Here is a 19,364-nt window from a genome sequence, read left to right as displayed (position 1 = left end):
TGAAAGCTCTGTAATCAGAAAGGCTGCTGTCTGAAGTGCCCTTGCACCATTATCAGGTAGGTTTGCTTATTAATTGGGCATCATTCATTTTGGGATTGAATGAACAGAAGTGGAAGCATGTAATGATGTTAATCTTTAACACTCAGCAAAATAAAACCAGATTAAGGTCACACATACCCTACTCATCTCTCTTCAGCCAAGGATGGCCATTAGAAAGAAAATCCACCTGTCACAAACAAACCTTCTACGGTAGTTTGAGGGATCCCAGGTCTCCCTTAACAAAACGAAAGGGACAGAGACTCATCCCAAGGGGATGGACGTACTTGTCTCAGGATATTGTAATACTGCTTGAAGAGATACAATCCAATGTACTGATCCACCCCTTCTACTTCTTCTAAAAAGCTCCACCTACCACACCCATGCATCCTTCAGGAGGAATCTCTACTATCAACTATTTTTCTCATGCTCCAAACTTACTTGATTTCGGTACTCCACTGTTTAAGCGAGAAATTGATGGCACTTGGCTGGACTGGTGCAGGTTGGGAAGCTGCTTGTTCCCCCACCAGGTCTGTAGGGGAGGTCTCCACAGCTAGAATATTTCTAGCTCTCTCTGCTGAAGCATTCTGACTTAGGATACTCAAATCTATGTTGAAAAAAAAAAAAAAGAGAGAGAAAAAATGAGCAAAACTTTCAGTAAGTGTAAGAATAGTGACTATATAATATCAGACACTACTAAAGCTGCTAGTAATGTAGGTAGGGGGTTATTCTAAACTGCAATGTAACTTTATAAAACACAATGTTCAACTCAACTTTAAAACCAGCACAGTGAGTTCTCACTGCAGTCACATATTTCTGATAATAGGTCTCATGTATTGCTCGTAAATAATTATTTCCTGAGTGATTTACAATCTCAATTAGCCAGTATTGATTCATCTAGAACAAACAACTACGAAGTCATAAAAAACAAGGTGGATTAATTATACCAATCCATAAAATCCCTTTGAAAATAAGCTCAGAACTCCTAAATCAGCAACAGATCACAAAAATACTATGACACAGCTTTCAGGGTGTTTTTCATCCTAAAAATTATTAATCCTAGAAATGACTGCTGCTCAAGTCAACCAGCTATGCAGACTCCAGCCAGCTTTGTGCAAACACAGTCTTGGCTCTGGGTACTCCAGGGCCAAGAACATGAGCATAGGCACTGCATACACACCAGAGACCTACTGAACCAGCAAGGTTGAGCTGAATGTAGCTGTAATTAAATTCTCCCAGCCGAACACTGTTGTGTGCTTCAGCAAGACCACAGACAAGGCACAGAGCCATGAAGCCACGCAGCTCAGGTCCAGCACTAAGCACATGCTAGCATGCATTCAGGCTCTGAATGATACCACAGTAAAGTGCCAAGAACTGACACTAGCCCTGAGCCAGAGCTAATAAAGCCGAGAGGATCCAAGCTGATCCACTGGAGTTAGCCAGGTCTCAAACGCTGCACACTGCCCAACACATATCTGTACAATCTGTAGTATTCATGTTACTGCAGTGTTTCCCCTGTGCTGAATAGTTTGCCTTCTCCCTCACCCCTCCTCCAGCAGGCAGATTGAGTATGAAGAGCAGAGTATGGAATATACTACGAATAGCAAGAGCATCATAGAGAAGCATGAAGTGTTTATGGTCTTCCACAAACCCTCTCAACAGATGACTTAAAAACAAGCTCAAATGTCAGTTTAGCAGTTGCAAAACAAAGTAATGCAGTGGACCACCTTCTGATTTTGTCTGCAGCAATGGAAAAACCCTGGGAAATCACCATACCCTATTTAACACTGGTGATTCAGTCTTTGTTCTGATCATTACTCAGCACTAGCAGTAAGATCATCTTTAAGCAAGCTGTACCCTTCCATTACTCAGCAGACTGTTACTTAATGTAGCCCATATCAAAGATCAGAAGTAGAAAGAAAGATATTTTGTGACAAAGAACACCAAACAAAAGACAGTGGACACTATAAATATCTCAAATCTTTGGAAAATGGTATCTGAAGTAGTGTCTTACCAACTAACTCAATACCAAACTCTCTTGGACCTTGGCTGTTTGAGTTTGTGCTGGTTCGAGGCTAATTTTTACTGAAAGAAATGAAATCGTTAGCTGTGAGAAGAAGAAAACCCACAGTAACCTATATCCCCCAGTGTTCTGCTGAGAAACACAACTAGGCAAAATGTAGGTAAGCCAGGCACTTCCCACACACTTCTTAGCTCTCACTTGGGGCTGTGATTTCTTTCTGGCGGTCTCGTCTCTACGGCTGACTCTGCCTTTAACTCTCCAATCCACCTAACCCCTTTTTCCTCTAACCTCCTTGTCGTCTCTTTTTGACATCTCACCTCAGATCTCCAGATTGATCACCTGAGATATACGTGGGTTGATCTGGTTATTTCTGAAGGGAGGGAAAGAGGAAGGGGAAGGGGGTTTGGGTTGGGAGCCCTCCTGGGGACTCTGATTGTTTCTGGGAGAGGTATTGTGTTTCTTTAACTTCCAGCTGTCTGAGTCTAGTCTGGGTGATTTTTCTTAGGGGGACAGGTAACTCCCAAACTGTCAGAGAGATGAATAAAATTCAGCTAAGATAAGTTAGACAAAATGAAATTTTTGTCATATTCACTGTCTACCAAAGGGGAAAGATAACACAATAAGTTTCAACTGAAAAAAACCCCGCCAACAAACCACAAAAAAAAACCAACCACAACCACCACCTCCCCCTCAAAACCACCCCATACCAAAATCTTATGCCCATCCAAAATCAGGCTGGAATACTGACAGTCTGCTTTCATACTTCTTGTTCAAACTTCTGCCTTTATGACTTGGGAAGACTACCAAATCGCCTTATAGTGTGGCCCAGGGGAATTAATTGCTCAAGAGCTGAATTTCTGATGAATGCATTTACCTTAACAGCCATGCTAAGGGCAGCTCCATGGCAAATCCTACAACATCATTCCTCTAATGTTACCTTCTCACAGCCCACTTCAAAAATATTTAGAGTACATTTCCCTACTTTGAATTGTCTTTGAAATTTTCCAGCCTAATCCATAAAGCAGTACCTATGTTCCAGGTAGGGCAGACTTCTAAAACCAGCCAAGACCATGGTGATAAGTTTTGCCTCTGGACTGAAGACAGGCTACTTCTCCATTTAAAATAGTAGCGACAGCATCTGTACTCAAGCAGTAGCAAGCCAGCCCAACTTCTGTGCTCCAGTACAAAGCACATCACCCAATGCAAATTCACTTTGTCTATTCATGAAAATAAAAAATACCACAAGACACACAGAATCACAGAATGCATCGGGTTGGGAGGGACTTCTAAAGGTCATTTAGCCCAACTTTGCTGCATTAAGCAGGACCATCCCCAACTAGATCAGGTTGCTTGGAACCCCATTAAGTCTGACCTTCAATGTCTCCATGGATAGGGCCTCTACCACCTCTCTGGGCAACCTGTTCCAGTGTTCCACCATCCTCACAGTAAAGAGGCCAACATACATATTACAGTTTGACTCAACAGTCTGCTGCCAAAAGAGGGCAGTCCTGCCTGCTCCTTCCTGTATATAGGTATAAAGCCTTGCTCCCGTCCCTCCACCAACTTCGCAAGTCACCATGATGGCACAGTAAATATATTCCATTCAACGATCCAGCAGATTAAACCCTTCCTTTCCAGGTAACTTTCAAACTCAGTTAACTCAGCACAGGGTCACACAGACATGACAAAGGGCAGGAAGGAAGACTACACAACAGAGAATGAGAAGGTGAAAACAGAAATGAAAAGACTTGAAAGAGCAAGAGCCTGTTAAAATTTCCAGCACCTGCAAGTTGTTAGATCTCTGCACACCAACTCAGATGTTCTTGCAGCACGTCATTGGACATGCTAACCAGGCTGCTAACCAGACTGCCTGCTAGCACAAAAGTGGCCTCAAACTATCCCACTCTGCATTCCTAACAATTCTCTTGGGCTAATCCCAGAGTTCTTATATCCCTGCAGTACACCATAGCAGGAAGCTGCAGTGGCCAAAAACTAACATGATGATGTTTCCTGCTAGTTGCCCTCTCTGCACTAGCTTAAGGATGGGTGAGACAAGCACCAATACTAGATCTGGGGAGAGCAGCGCAATTCCGAAGCAGTGACTCGCTGTTAGGTCACCGAAGCCAAAACATCAAGCTGAATCTCTACAAACACACATGCTTCCAAGCCAGCTGTGGTTGAGTAAGCAGCCACAAGCAGGCTGCTCTCAAATGAAAGCAGTAAACTGGGTTAGAGGACAATGCTGCAGCAAGGGATCTGAACTGGGAGAGAGAACAGAAGGGTGGGGAAAAAGACAGCTTCACATTTCTGGATTTACAGCATGAACAAACTGAAGTCAATAAAATACAAAATCTGTTGATGAACTGATCAAAAACCTGAAGACTGTTTAAACCCAAGAGAGCTTTACCAACACATCTAACTCAGCAGAGAACAGGATTTTACTCAGGCTGATTTACAGATAACACAAACTGGCATGGAATCCATTTCTGCAATGATCCCAGAGCAATACAACACAGAAGTGGCTGAGCAATACAGTCAAAAACACCGAAGAATTTTGTGTAATACACTGATACATTTTAATACTCTGACACTAGTCTACTAGTCTAAAATTACACTTTGTCTGGCTAAAAGTATTACAGCAACTAAGTAGTATGAGTGTAAACTGTTGGGCAGGAAATTTTCAGGTTAGAGCGAGCCATCACACCATAGTTTTTCAGAAACAAATTATTGTTATATAAAATGCAAAATAAATCTATTCACATTAAGAACTGCAGGTGACATCTTGGACACTTAATACACTAAGCTTTTCAGAGATTGTCATCACTAAAAGACACCTTACCTAACCTACATTGTACTTGGCCACTTAATGAAACCTTGTTACAGTCATTTCTAAAAATCTGTTTTTCAAAGAAATAAGCAGGTTTTGTAAGAGGTATGGAATCACACATAAAATCGTGCTTATGTTAAATAACAACAGCATCATCAACACATGCAAAGCCTACATGTGGTTGGCAACAAGATGTGACAAAAAACTTCCTAAGGATGCTCTCTATCGTAGTGCTGTGCCTTGGGCTAACTCACACCAAACAGAAACATGCATGCTGATTTTAGTCACATTTTCAACCTACCAGGGTTGTCTTTGGCAACAAGACCTTTGGAAAAGTCACTTGGTGTAGGGGAAGTTCGGCTGTCCCTTTTTGCTGCGTCAAGGTTGTTACAATACTCCCACCTCTTCTGCTGAAGTTCCTGAAGCCAGTACGTCATGTCCTGACGAGTTGCAGCCTGCAACACACAGAACCAGAGCACTGGTGACCACTTCATGTCTTTGGTATACAAATTCAGTAATTCCAAATGCAATTAAAAAAAAATCTTCGTAATTATCAGAGTAGCAAGATATCACCACCCAAACCCACTAAGATTTAAAACAAACACCAATGTACTAGATGCACCTTGTGCACACACACACAAAGTGTCAAACTCTATTTCTTCTAGCCACATGAATTTTTTTTCCAGTTTCACACTCAAACATGAAGAAATTCAGCATCATCTTATATTCTACACACAAAGAGGCATTTAAATATATAACTACCAATCTGTATTATGAATTGAAGGTCCCACACACACTCAGATGTCACTAACATTAACATGTACTAAGTCAGAAAGAATTCAAATACATCTTTGAGCTTCAGTAAAAACCACAGCTCCAAAAGTCATAGCAAAGTGCATCATATGACAGCCTACAAATATTAAGAAGAGATTAAGTATCTGACACGACAAGGGCTCACTGAGAGAAGTAATTTTTATGCATTCTCAGACACGAGTCTAGAACAAACACCTGACATGACCAACATGATACATTTAAGACCAAGATCAGTCCTTGTGAAGAGACAACTCAACTAAATCCTTTAGCTTGGAAGCACACAGTGCTTACCTCTCAGCCAGCCTTTCTGCAACTTTTTCCCCAGGTGGTTGGTGGCGTAACCCTCATTACTTGGGCAAATGACTGTGGTCATTCTTTAAAGACAATTTATTTTCATATAGATTCTTGTTTTGTTTACCACAACCAAATAAGGTACCCGTGCAGGGCACAGCTGAAAAAAACAAAACCAAGAGCAACAAACCTCCCTTACAAAGGAAGTACAGTAAGTGCTGCACAAAGCACATAAATGGCATAGATCAGTCTTCACTTTTGATAGGAGAACACTTTTGGTCTAATCAAACAGATGATCTATTTACCATCGTATTCTGACCCTAAGAGCAGCTAATTGCAAGACTGAAAATACGCAGCACAGCAAACAAGAACTGATGCTTCCCTAGGGCACACTCTCTGGCTCAGCAATCTGCCATCTTAGTGTTTAGCAATCATACAGATTCTTATCTTGTATGAGCTTTAACGACCACAATATCCTATAGCAAATGGCTCTGAAGCACTGTGAAAGGAAATTAATCAGAAAACAGACAGTTACTGCTGGAGCTACTGCTCCAGTTCCTCTCAGTACATCCTAAACATCAGAAGACATAAATAAATCAAGTGAAATACAGCAGTGATACAAGAGGATACTGTAGGTTCATTATTCTCAGCAAAAAAGCTATGTAAGCAAGACATTTTTTATCTGAAGTGGAAATCACTTTCTGTTATCTCTTCTTGCCTGCTCACAGGAAACCGGAGGAAAAGTCCCTCGTTAAAAACACATGGGGAAAAAATAGTTCAGAAGTGCCTCAAGTTCCTCAGAAAGTTTCAAGGAACCAGACACAGGGATAGATCAATCCAGACAGCTATCACTGACCAGCAGCTTCAGAGTTACCACAGCAGCAGGATTTAAGTCTACAGATTCCAGCCGCTTTTTTTGCTAAGAGTAAGTATCTTCCCCTCTACTTGTATCGCAAAAGTATTTCCTTTGGAGTTTTATCCAGTGGCCCATCTTTGTTTCTGGTCAATCCGAGAGCCCATATTCCCTCTCAATAGTCTTGCACATAGGCCTCGTACAGCAAGGTTTTACTGTGCTCCAGAAGAAACCCACAAAGAATTCCCTAGCACAGAATGTAACACTTGGGAGGTTCCCTTTGCTACCACAACACAGCTAATGAGGCAACTCAGAATCAGCCTAGGTTATACCTACAATTACCTTTTGCCCATGCCTAGTTCAACTTAATGACCCTTTCCCACAATTTGTCCCACTATCCCCTCCTCAAGAGTTTGTAGAAAACCATGTAGTTGCTCCTTGTTACTTTTAAATTTCCAGCTGCACTTGTCCTCTGGTGGGAAGCAGGTACATATCTTCAGCTGACAAGCGACCTCATTGTTATACACTGGGTCAGTTCACTTCTCACTCTCCTATTCTAAATCACTTTCTCAAAAATTGCTCAGTTCCCTGTGCTGCACTCTGCCTCTTTGCCTGCCTTCCTTCATACACAAAATCTTCCTTCTCTTACAAAGTTTTCCTCTCCCTTTGAACAGTTTTCACTAAGTTTTTACAGATATCTTAATCATTTACTTCATAGAGTACCCTGAGAATCTCTTTTAAGATGAGTTTTGTTTAAATCAAGTTCATCTTTGACTCCTGTTATTTGAAATCAACATGAAGAAAACCCATACAACTACACACATATTTTAGGTCTCGTTCTTTCCCTACTCTGAAACTAGAGACAATTTTGCAAACATCCTCTAAATTCACTTAACCTGTCAGAGAAAGGGACACTTCCACACTCGCTCTACTGCTCACAACATCTGTTGAGTATTTGGGTGCTGCCCACCATGACACACATCACACTTAACGAGATCTTGACGAAAAAAATCAAATCCTGATTTGTGCTCAACTGCTGCACAGCACTGCAGTGAGAAAGAGCCTCAGCTAGTCATATCTTCATGGAGGCATTTCTGTGAGAAGAAAAACCACCATCTGAACTGCTGCCTGGTACGGAATTACCATTGCAAACTCACAGGTGACAGGAACAACAAAAAACACAGAGTGAGAAGACACACAGTCCAATATGTTTTTAAACATAAGCCAATTCAGTACTAGCATAATTTACTTAGAGTCAGTCTCCTGCACTTTCCTACTTCTTCAATGCACGACACACAAGAATTATCTGGGGAAAACAACTATGCAGTGGGATCATCTACCTGGACATACTGGTAAAACTTGTATGCCAATATTAAACACTTGCAGGAAGAGTCCAAAGAAATGCAACAAGCAGACATGCCATTTTGAGGAAACTAATAAACTGTTACCACAATTCTGGGACCATTGATGAACTCTCCCTCAAGGTTTTTCATCATCAGCAAGTTCATATTTCTTAAGATAGATTAATCTTCAAATCTGGAGCCAGACAGATTTTTCTGGAGAGCAGCTCAATTTTTAATTAAAGCATTGCAACCACTAATCAAGAAAGTTAGGAGGAAAATAAAGAAAACAAACAACACAGGCCCCAACAAAAAAGATCAGCTCAGAAAACTTATCACTTTTACTGATGAGCTACTGTCCAAGCCAAGTTAGGCCCTAAGAGTGGTAGATGCTAAAGCAATTATATTTAATCTTGGGCACCACATTATTAATCCCTGTCACATCCTTTAAGACCATTGACAAATTTAGAGTAAAAGCTCCTAAATAATTCTGATCTCACTAGCTCTAGTGTTCAATACTTTCAAGTGCCTGTGATTCAAAAGCTGTAGTCTCTGAAATGCTTACTACTTGGCCAATTAACCCAAAAGTCTCCTTTCTGTAAGAAGTTTGTGCCGTTTCTGTTCTGTTGCTCTCCCAGTTCACCATTGCTCACAAAGAAGTTATCCACGCATAAGCGACTAGACACACAGCTCTCAGCACTGGTCACTGTTTCTTCGTTTGAAAAGCAAGTGAATGTTCCATTACCCAAACAAAACACTGCTTTAAAAACAAATGAGAAATTACCTCCTTGTTCATTTGTATATATTTATAATGCTAATTCTTCTCTCCATTAATGACAGACCTCCCTGTGCAAACACAGACAAATACTGACGATTGTATTACCAGCACTGTGTTACAGCAAGAATTTGCAGGATCAGGTCCTTTCCATTAAAATATTCTGAGACACCATTGATCCATAATTCATAAAGTACACAATTTTCTCTGCATCTCTACATAAAGCAATGGTGTTGTTATTTATTTTGACTGGGAAAACTTTTTACACATATTTAGCTTTTTCTAATGTACTTCACCTGCCAGAGAGTGATAGAAAAGCCACAGGTTAGCTATCTACATTTCTAAAGCATGAGCAATTTGTCTCATATGCTGTAAGGGCTACAGTGTAATTTGTTGTCAAACCCAGAAACAACTACCAAGTATATCATACAGCACTCAGCTCTCATTAAATGAAAAGAGACTGAGCAATCCTGATGATGAAATCATTACATTAGGAAAAAAGAGGCATTATGAAGAAATAATGCATTCCTCAACAGTACTATCATTTCAATCTGGAATTGCAACTCCTTATTTCTTACTGCTCTTCTCAGCATGTAATGCTGAATTGGAAAGACTAGATCACAAGATCTGGAAATTCTGAACAGGCAGCAAATGAAGGAAAACAAGGCATGTGAGTTAAAGGGTGAAGACTACATTTGACTTTATTCCTCGTGCTCTCTCTATGATGTATTCTTGATAGATTAAAGCATGTTTGTTTTCAGGAGGAGCTGGATCAGTCAGTATGGGGAACTTTTGGAGGTTGTTTGGTGGTTTGTTTTTTTTTTAATATCTTCAAATCATTCTTAATTCTGTCTAACTAATTTAGTTGAAAAATGTTTTTAAAAGCACTACAATGGGTAGAAGAAAACTAATTCCAGCTGCAAAGCTTTATTCCTTGGTGAATCACACAGCCACAAGAGGCTAGATGGTCCTGCAATATCCCACAAGATTTTAATGCCTTATTTATTAAAACACCTGCAATTTAACAGCATTGTTATGAATAACTGCTTGACTGCTTTAAAGCAATCACTGTAACAATATAGGGACAGAAGATATTTGGAGGTTTTTGTGTTGGGTTTTTTTTCTCTTTTGCTAATTACAGAAATGACCTTGACTTTCTCAATTGGCACCTTTACTTAATCCCCATAAGGGAATCATGAAGAAAGCTCCAATCCATGCAGGTACTTTCCTAGATAATACAGGAAAAAACTGTCCTGGGTTAGGGTGGATCCCTCCCCAGATAGAACAAACTCACTACAACACAGATTTTTTTTTTGAAAGTCAGGGGAAAATGAAATTGTATTTCTTATAGTTTAAATATAACAGTGTAAGGAGAAATAAACTACTAGAGAAAATATAACAGTATAAGGAGAAATAAACTACTAGAAAAATATAGTAACTTTAACAAAGATGGGGAAGAGCTCAAGCAGCAGCCAAGCAGCAAAAGCAACAGCAACCAAAACAGCAGTGGGGGAAGATAGCAGCGGGTGCAGCTGAAGCAGCAGAAGCAGCAAGGGGAAGGTACAAGCTGTGCTTCTAGACATAAAGCTTTTGATGCTCCAACGAAATTACATTAACTTATCCACTATTGCCATTATATAGCCTCCACCCAGAATGCTCACCTCTCCCCTCAGAGCTTCTACTTCTGAATATTTTTATGTGTAAGCTAGAAATCTAGCTCAAACGGCCACAAGAAGTATGGGCAAAAGACTAACAATCATAGACTAAAAGATAGCAAGAAAAACATGAAAAGGAAATTGCCTGGTCTTAGCTTGCACACCAGGGTTGAGTATGGTTTGTGTCTACCTGACTGCAGAAGACACCTAAGGTTCCTGCTACAGTACTGTTTCACACATTAGTAACGTAGTGCGTAACTGGCATAATCTTTTCCCACCATAATCCTAATCACAAATTGCACGTTTCTCAACAGAGGCCTTCCTGGTCAAAAAGAAATCTCAAAACAGAAGGGGCATTACATAATTTCCTAAAGATTTTAATACAAAAATCATTAAAGACTAATTCAATTCAAACAAAGTTTACACCAAGTCTGCAGTTCCGGCTTCTGCAACGTGAACACTATAGTGAAAGGCTAACAGGCCTAAAACACGTCCTGGCTTGTCCCCTCCTTCTACTGATGGGGGAAGAAAGGGCAGGAAGAAAACAAAGGCTTGGGCCATTATGTTCCCTCCCAGAGTGATAAATAGGTACCCACAGGAGTTTAGGTATTTGTTAGTGTCCTGCCCAAATAAGTGTAAGAAAGCCCTGTTTTCATCTAATGTGGTCAGTTTTGCAAATGCCATTCTGATTAGTAAATCTCTGTGGCCAAAGGACCCATTGCACTCGGGCAAATAACATAAATTGAGCTAAGCTGGAAGCACTTGAGCTGCTTCTGTCTTGCTGCCTCTGCCTCGCTGCTCTGTCTCAGTGTGTGCTGCTCTGCTCAGACAACATGCTTCTGCCTCACTTTTCTTAGCTTGGACAACGTGTTCTGCTTCGCCTTGTGCTTCAGACCAGCTTAACCCTGATGTTTTGGGCTTGAACTACCTGGAAACTTAAGTGCCTTGAGTTTACTAGGAGAAGGCATTAAGTGCCTCATGAGACATGGTGAGTAGTGCCATCAACGTTGTGCTCCCTGCACATCTGCAAGAGATCTTGCCTGCACCTCTGCAAACCTCCATGCCAAGAGGAACCAGGATCAGTTCAGAGATGGTCTGCCTCCTTCCCAGCACCCTGTTAGAGCCTGAGAAGATCTAGAACCCTCTTAACAGCTATCAAGATACTGAGCAGTTCCAACACTGCCACAAAAGAGCCAGGGACTATCTCGAAATTTCTACTCCACCTCAGTGAGTAGAACAGACTTTCCCTAGGGCTCCAGGCTGCCTATTTGTAAGTGGGGCAAAGCCATTTTGTGGCTAAACATTTCCAATTTTTCTGATTCTCCTAAATTAATGAATTGCCCTTAAGCATCCTTGCGATGATTTTCCCAACCAAATGAGAAACCAAATTTAACCAGTTTGTATATAGTTTGTGGGCAGGGCTTTTTAGAAATAAAATAACTACATAGTTTATAATTCCTGCCTCGTTAACTGCCACAACTAAATAAACACCGAGGCTATAAAGGCAGATTCACAGAAAGCAATAAAAACTTTGGTTAAGGCTGTACACTTAAACAAGTAGTTTTCACACATGGCTGCCTGCCAAACGGCTGATTACACCAGTTTTACTTAACCAAATATACTTATGATTATTATCACACTAGTTTTCCACTTAACTTACTTATTCTTTCATAAAATACAATGACTACTTCCATTAAACGTTTATATACATCAAAGCAGAATACTAGAGACCTTCATACAGCCACATTCTGCAATCTCAGCACTAATTATCACTGCTCAAGTCTCCACTAAGTTCATAAGAAAGATCTTTTCCAATAGACACCAGTAAGATCTACTCTTTCACTCCAGTAAAACTTTATATGTCATACTCTAGTATGAAGAAACTTGCTAAAAAAGAAAATCCAGGTGAAAACTCCTCCAACTCAAGGGACATAAACATTCCTTGGGGAAAATACATATGATGTTAGTAGAAATAATTAAAAAAAAGGGTACTCAGAAGTTATTTATTGTTTATTGAGTGGAAACGGTTTCCTTGGTTTTTTTCCTAGACACGAGAAGTAAAAGAATCACAATATTTATCTCTCCTCCTGCGAAAGTCTGAACCCTTGCAAACACAGCGAGATAAGCAGCCTCTACTATCAGGAAACAATTCTTTCTCCTCCTTTTCCTTCCTCCCAAGGCAGTCTACATGAAGACTCCTGCCATGCATCATCTTTTCAAAGTAAATACCGCAGAAGTGAAACGCAACCCACCAGAGTGCCGCAGTTTTGTTTTGGTTTTTCCCCCCCGACGTTTCCACAGAACCCCCTCAGCCAAGCAAGCTAAGCCCTTCCTACTCCAGTGGGACCGTGCTCACCGCAGCGTTTTCTCCCCCTTCCGAAAAGCACTTTAAAAACGAAATAGAGAAGGAAACGAAAAAAGAAGCCGAGGCTCGCGTTAGCCCGGTATTCCCGAACTACCGCGCCTTTGCCAGACACTCCTTAAGCGCCTTTAGGAAAGCTCCATGACCCGCAGCGAAGCGCACTCCCGCCAGCGCAGGCACCGGGAAGCGCCGAGATCGCGGGGCACGGCCGGCACCGCCACGCCACGCCGCCAGCTGCCCACGCCGCCAGCTGCCCACGCCGCCAGCTGCCCACGCCGCCAGCTGCCCACGCCGCCAGCTGCCCACGCCGCCAGCTGCCCACGCCGCCAGCTGCCCACGCCGCCCGCCCCAGCGCTTGGGGGCCAGGCCGGGACACCTCGGGCCTACCTTGAGCACGGCCACAGTGCCGTTGGGGCTGTGCACCTCGAAGGCGGCGGCCTCATCCCCGGCGGCGGCGCCGGTCTCCGGCTGGTGGTAGCTGAAGCAAGCGGAGGCGATGTCGAGGTACCCGAGGGGCAGCGCCTCTTGTGGCCCCTTGAAATAATAGAGATAGCAGCGGCGGGGGTCGAAGACGAACCAGCGGCTGCGGAAGCCGCGCAGGGGGCCCTTCCCTGACAGCTTCTGTAGGTACCCACAGAGCTTGGGGGTGCCGGGGCCGGCCTGCTCCCGCACTGAGGCGCCGCCGGGCCCCGCACCCTCCCCTCCGGCCCCTGGCGACCCTTCCTCCGAGCCCGCCGCCGGCATCGCCCTGCCTCGCCCCGCCGCGGATGCAGCCTCGGCCGCGGCACAGGGATCCGCTCGGCCCCCGCCGCGCCGCCTCACGGGACTTGTAGTGCCGCGGCCCGGCCTGTCCCGCCCGGCAGCCGCTACCCGCGGCCGAAGCCAAGGCCGCCCCTCTGCCCGCCGAACAGAGTCCTTAGGGGACCTCGGCCTTCGCAGAGCCCTTTTCCGGGAAAGGGGCACGCCGCTGACCGCTGCTGACGTGGAAGCCACCGAGCCGCGTAAGCTCAGGGTCCCGCCGCTCCGCCCGCGCACCCGATCCTTGCACTGCTGCTAGCAGACGGCAAGGCTTTGGTCACCGCATTCGACATTCTCTTCCAGAGCGCGGTCTGTCTAACGCCCAGATTAACCCCCTTCTCTTGCTGGCAGCCATGGCCAGGCCCTGTCTGCGGAAGCTCCCTGCTTTGTCAGCCTTAAACTCAGCACATGCGATTTCCTGGGAGCTGCTGTTTGCAGTGGGGTAATGCTATTTATCGACTAAGTTCATCTGACTCCATTCCGATAGCATGGGTGGGCAAGTGATCCAGAAATCCTCATTTCCCCAGAGCTTCTGACTGGTTTTGATTAATTCATTAGTAAAAAGTAACTGACTTAACTGCCAGACAGTCTTTTCATTCTGAGATAAAGGATGTAAAGGATACAGAGCACCTGAATATTCAGTGTGGTTGTCCATGAGTTCCACTTTGATGCTGCCTCAAAGGATTGCAGCATTCTTCGATACTTTCTCTCCTCCAGATGTCACCTACTGATAAGAAATGTGTTGAGTGGGGAAACAGCCATCATCTGCTAGCAGAAATTGAGCAACAAGCTCTAGAAACTGAGGTGTGGAAACCATCTCCCCAGACAACTCACATGACATGGAGCATAACCCACTGAAAGATTAAATGTTGCAGCCTAAGGTTAGACTTTTTATTTTCCACAGCCTGCACCAACTGGCTCTGCTTTACTAACAAAGCCTCAGCTTTTGGTAGATGTGGAAAGTTACAAAGGGTTGATCCTGCTTAAACGAAAGACCCATAAAGTTTCTTCCATGTATACTGCTCAGCACCTTCTTACCCAAGCATCAATTAGTCTTGGTCTTCTTGGCAAGTGTCATTCACCAGAACATGAATTAGAGAGGACAAGCACTGATTCTTTTTTTTGAAACTGCCAGTTCCTTATCTCAGTCATGTAGGCAAGCTGAAGTGCCCTAGCACTTATGCCTGCCCTGTTACATTATCTCATCAGTTCAATGAAGTGAGGCCTTGTTCTTTGCATGCTGAGCACCTGTGACTCTTATTGCATATCGATAATTACATCCTGCAGCCAATCACAGAATCAATTCCTAAATCCTCAAACCTTTTGCTGTCACTACTTCTCCAATTTTCTGTTTAGCTTCCTTACACCACTCCAGCACAGAGCCACAAGGATGATTAAGAGAATGGAACACCTCCCTTACAAGGAGAGACTGAGCGAGCTGGGGCTCTTTAGCTTGGAGAAAAGAAGATTGAGAGGTGACCTCAGCAATGTCTATAAATATGTACAGGGTGAGTGCCAGGAGGATGGAGCCAGGTTCTTCTCAGTGATGCCCGATGACAGGACAAGGAGAAATGGGTGCAAGTTGAGGCATAAGAAGTTTTATGTAAACATGAGAAGGATTTTTTTTTCACTGTGAGGGTGACAGAACACTGGAACAGGCTTGCCCAGGGGGATTGTGGAGTCTCCCTCTCTGGAAATACTCAGAACCCCCTGGATTCATTCCTGTATGATCTGGTATAAGAGATCCTGCTCTGGCAGGGGGCGTTGGACTGGATGATCTTTGGAGGTCCCTCCCAGCCCCTGATGTTCTGTGATTCTGTGACTCAGAGCAGGAGAATCCCCTAATTTCACAGCTGATTAATGTAAACAGAAAGTTCCGCTTCTTGGGAAAGAAGTTCCTTATTTTATGCATGCCACATACACCCTCCCCTCCAATTCCTTTCCCTCCACAAACAGATCCATATGTGCTGTGTTGAAAACAAATGTAAACAATGCTTTTGCCTTTACCTGCTTCTTCCTTTCATGTTTTCATGTCCAGAATGCACGGATTATAAAGGTCACCTTCTGTTGCTAACAGATGTCTAGAAAACAAACATAAAGAGCATTTCACAAAGTGAATTTCCCTCCTGCTCACAGGCAAGGGCCAGTGCAGCCCTTGGTGTGCATTGAACTCCTAACCACAATGCAACAGTCAAGTACATTTTGCATACTATGTAGTTATACTCAAATAGTCTTTATGCTCCCAAAAGGACCACAAGCCTTGTCAAAACATTTTATATTGAAATAGGTTTTTTTCTAGTGTATTTTTCTCTCTTCAAAATTAACTATTTTAGTAATAGAACATTCAGCTGAACCAATCTCTCTACTGCACATGAAAAATCTAGCCCTGTTCACTCTCAGAAATGAGAAACTGGTTTAACTCATTACAGTTGCAATGGTTTTTTCTTATGATGAATATAAACATTTGCAGTTCTTGAATAAGGACACATTTTATTCTAAGCAAAAAAAAAACGTGCCAGGAAAAGAGTGTCTCACTAGAAATGGAGGCAGAGTAGAGGTGGTGTAAATGCCAGGCTTATGCAGTCACAAATGCAAAACTGCAGGAAACACCAAAAGGCTACTAAAAGCACATCTGTGCTGTGCTTTTGGTTCAAGTGAGATCACAGCTCCAAAATTAGAACAGCTAAGAGTGTATACTGCTTCCTTTCACAAAACAGAAAGCAAAAATTACTTTGTCTTCTGTTTGGTACCTTCTGAGATAGAGAGATTCGGTTACGAGATGAAACTCAGAACTTCTCAGAGCTCACACTAAACTTCTACAGGGTTTTGTTGTCCAGAATAATTGGCCTACAAACAACTGTAGCCTCAAACCCTCTTCCACATATACCAGTCCAAACCTGCATGCTGACATATACTCTACATGGTTACTTTAATTCTATTTTAACAAGTAATTTACAGGTTCCTGTAGAATGTAATACATGACTGTCACTACCAGCATAAATATTGTCATTCTGCTATAGCATTCGGTTATGCATAGAACTTGTATACAGTATGACCCTACATTATTGCACAGGGTGTATCATTTTTATCTATATTATTTCAATTCTTGGGGGATCAGGAACCAAAATTTCCCCTAAGTTTTTGTTTGTTTATGTTTTCTCTTTGCCAACAGAGACAAACAGGCAAATCTTCTTAACAAATTACTGTTTCTGATGCAGTCTGACATGTCATTCTACATTCCCTTTTCTCTCAGTCACCACAGCATCCACGAAGAACATCATATTATTAACTGCTACATTAACACATTACCATATTTCCAGAATAAATTCTTCCTGATCTGCAAACAAGGCAGCCAAAGAACTACACTGTCCACGTGTTTTAGCTGATAGGCAAGGACTCAGGCTTTTCATGCCCCAGTATTTTTCTCTAAACACTAGATGGTGCTCCTTCCCTCTTTCACGTTCCACTTCTGTAGAATTCTTTTCCTCTCAACAGGGAAAGAAGACAGGAACTGTGAACAAGCAGGCAAGTTTATTTGTCGGTTTTGCTTCGGTACGAAACCCCTAATTTAATTTCAGTTAAGCCTCTGATACAAAACCAGATGAACATACGGCAGCATTAAATGCATCGGTTTTATTTTTCTGTTGCACAGCATCTTACCGAGAACGCTTCACTATGAAAAAGCAACAATTGTACAATTCAGTGAATGGCAGCATTGATTTCTAGTTACACATCTGTGATCCGACTTGTAAAGATATCCAGGCAAGTTGGTAGCTGTGTGGAGGAGAGAGAGGCAAGTATATGAATAGAAAAGCAAGAATACTTAACTGTAGCAATGAACTGGCAATCCATATGCACATAATCGTTGTCTTGCTGGCATTCATGTAGATCTAGGCTGGCTAGAGGACTGCTACAGAGCTTGATAGTGATGCTGAAGAGCATAAGCAGAAGAATGGAGGGTACTGTTGTAGAGAGCAAAGATTAATAGGCAATATAAATACAGATAATGACACAATTAACAAAACAATTATTTCAGCTGCTTACAGTGGAACTTATTTCCAAGTGTGTACTTCATTTTCAGTGGAAAAATCTAAGAATACATACATATAATGGGGACTTACAAAAGTGCCTGGTAAACCAGAAGATTAGAGGAGATCATACAATAGACTTCAATAAAGATCTTCAAATAATTCCTTTTTTTGTGTAGTTGCTTTGTAGTGCATGGAAGCTTTACATATGGCAAGAATCAGGAATGATCCAGGGAAATAGAATAAATCATTATAACTTAGTTAAGGGCTGCTTAAGGTTTATTGCCTGTATAGTAGCTTAAGCAACACTAGGTTACAGAGTTTGAAGACTCATCCTTCAAAGTAAAAGCCAAGACAGAAAGCAAACAATTTTGGAGTCCAGAATTCTTCAATACTCCTGTGGTCAGAATTCTACCATTACAGCACTATCAGAATGGAGGAAGGAGATTTCTTTGGGATTAGACTGCTCAGTTCAAGAGCTGGATGAGTAAACAAGACAAGCTATCCTCAAAGTGCAGGGATTCTTCGCCTTGCTTTATGTAAACAGGAATATTCTAGCTGGAGTACTACCTCCTAACAACTGCAGTGTAAGGGAAGTTGTCAAACTACATACTTGGGTCATGAGATCAGCAAAGTTTGTAGTACACAAGCCAAGCTACCTCAGACAAAACCAAAAAGAGGTAACAGGAAAAACTGTATCACTGCTATACAAACACACGGATGTTTATGCCAGCAGCATGTAGTGGTAGCATTTAGGGTAGGCAGTTTTTAATGTAGTGTTTTTACCAGCACTTGCTCTGATTTAGTTCAGAATGCAAATTTTCATGTGTAGAAATGTACTACTGGCCTAATGGGTTAAACTGGGTCATATAAATTGAAAGGCACTTTTAAAATAAGAATTCACAATTAATCTTATCTAAAAATAGCCAGATTTAGTAAGACTTTTTGATCTAGAGTCCAAGCTACATTCTTCACAAGAAAATGATTTTGCAGGAAATCTCTCTTGCTCTTTATTTCTGCTCAAGACAAACATTACCAGACCAGCTTTTCCTGTGCTTTTCTGGTTTGGAACTTCTGGCTTTGTATAAAGACAGGAAAGACATGAAAAGTTTAGGAAATACAGGTTCAGGAGTAAGTCACAACACTCAAACATGGAGCCAAACTATCCTCAAGTCCCTTCTAACTAAGACGATTATCAAACAGTAGTATTATCTAAGAAACAGCAGGGGGAAATTACTCCATAACTTCCATCATATCAGACAGCTGCTCTCCTGTACAAAATTTTGCTAGTGACAGATGGCATATCTGCAATTACCTTAAACTACAGGCTTACCTGTCAGTAATAAACACTTGCTCTAACCCCATTACATTACTATCCATAGATATTTTGCATAAGTTTAGAAAAAAATATGTGTCCTAGATAAAAAGTATAGATGATTGAGAATGAGAAATGTTACTCCATAAAGACCAAGCTATGTTTTCATGGCATGCATTCACAATTGCTCCAAACACATCTGACTTCACTGAGAGCAAATGTTTTCCATTCTTCCCACCTCAAATCTT

The 19,364-nt window shown here is 42.1% G+C and overlaps 1 protein-coding gene across 2 annotated transcripts in view; it reads right to left on the bottom strand.

The window, feature by feature from the left end:
- TBC1D2B (TBC1 domain family member 2B) overlaps window positions 1-18,001 on the bottom strand; it is a 34,137-nt gene extending 16,136 nt beyond the window's left edge. The window contains exons 1-5 of one of the 2 annotated variants that reach the window (XM_064157364.1): window positions 17,602-18,001; window positions 15,781-15,854; window positions 13,363-14,500; window positions 5,188-5,341; window positions 478-643 (exon numbers count right to left, since the gene is read on the bottom strand). In XM_064157364.1, the coding sequence (XP_064013434.1) occupies window positions 478-643; window positions 5,188-5,341; window positions 13,363-13,719 (677 nt within the window). In that variant the 5' untranslated portion in view covers window positions 13,720-14,500; window positions 15,781-15,854; window positions 17,602-18,001. Of the gene's footprint in view, window positions 1-477; window positions 644-5,187; window positions 5,342-13,362; window positions 14,501-15,780; window positions 15,969-17,601 lie in introns of those variants that run through there. The other variant, XM_064157365.1, reaches the window with a different exon arrangement.
- Window positions 18,002-19,364: the final 1,363 nt, after the last annotated feature.

This window comes from Pogoniulus pusillus, chromosome 17 (assembly GCF_015220805.1).
Source record: "Pogoniulus pusillus isolate bPogPus1 chromosome 17, bPogPus1.pri, whole genome shotgun sequence".
In the NCBI taxonomy this organism is placed as follows: domain Eukaryota; kingdom Metazoa; phylum Chordata; class Aves; order Piciformes; family Lybiidae; genus Pogoniulus; species Pogoniulus pusillus.
This window is presented reverse-complemented; position numbering and strand designations above follow the sequence as displayed.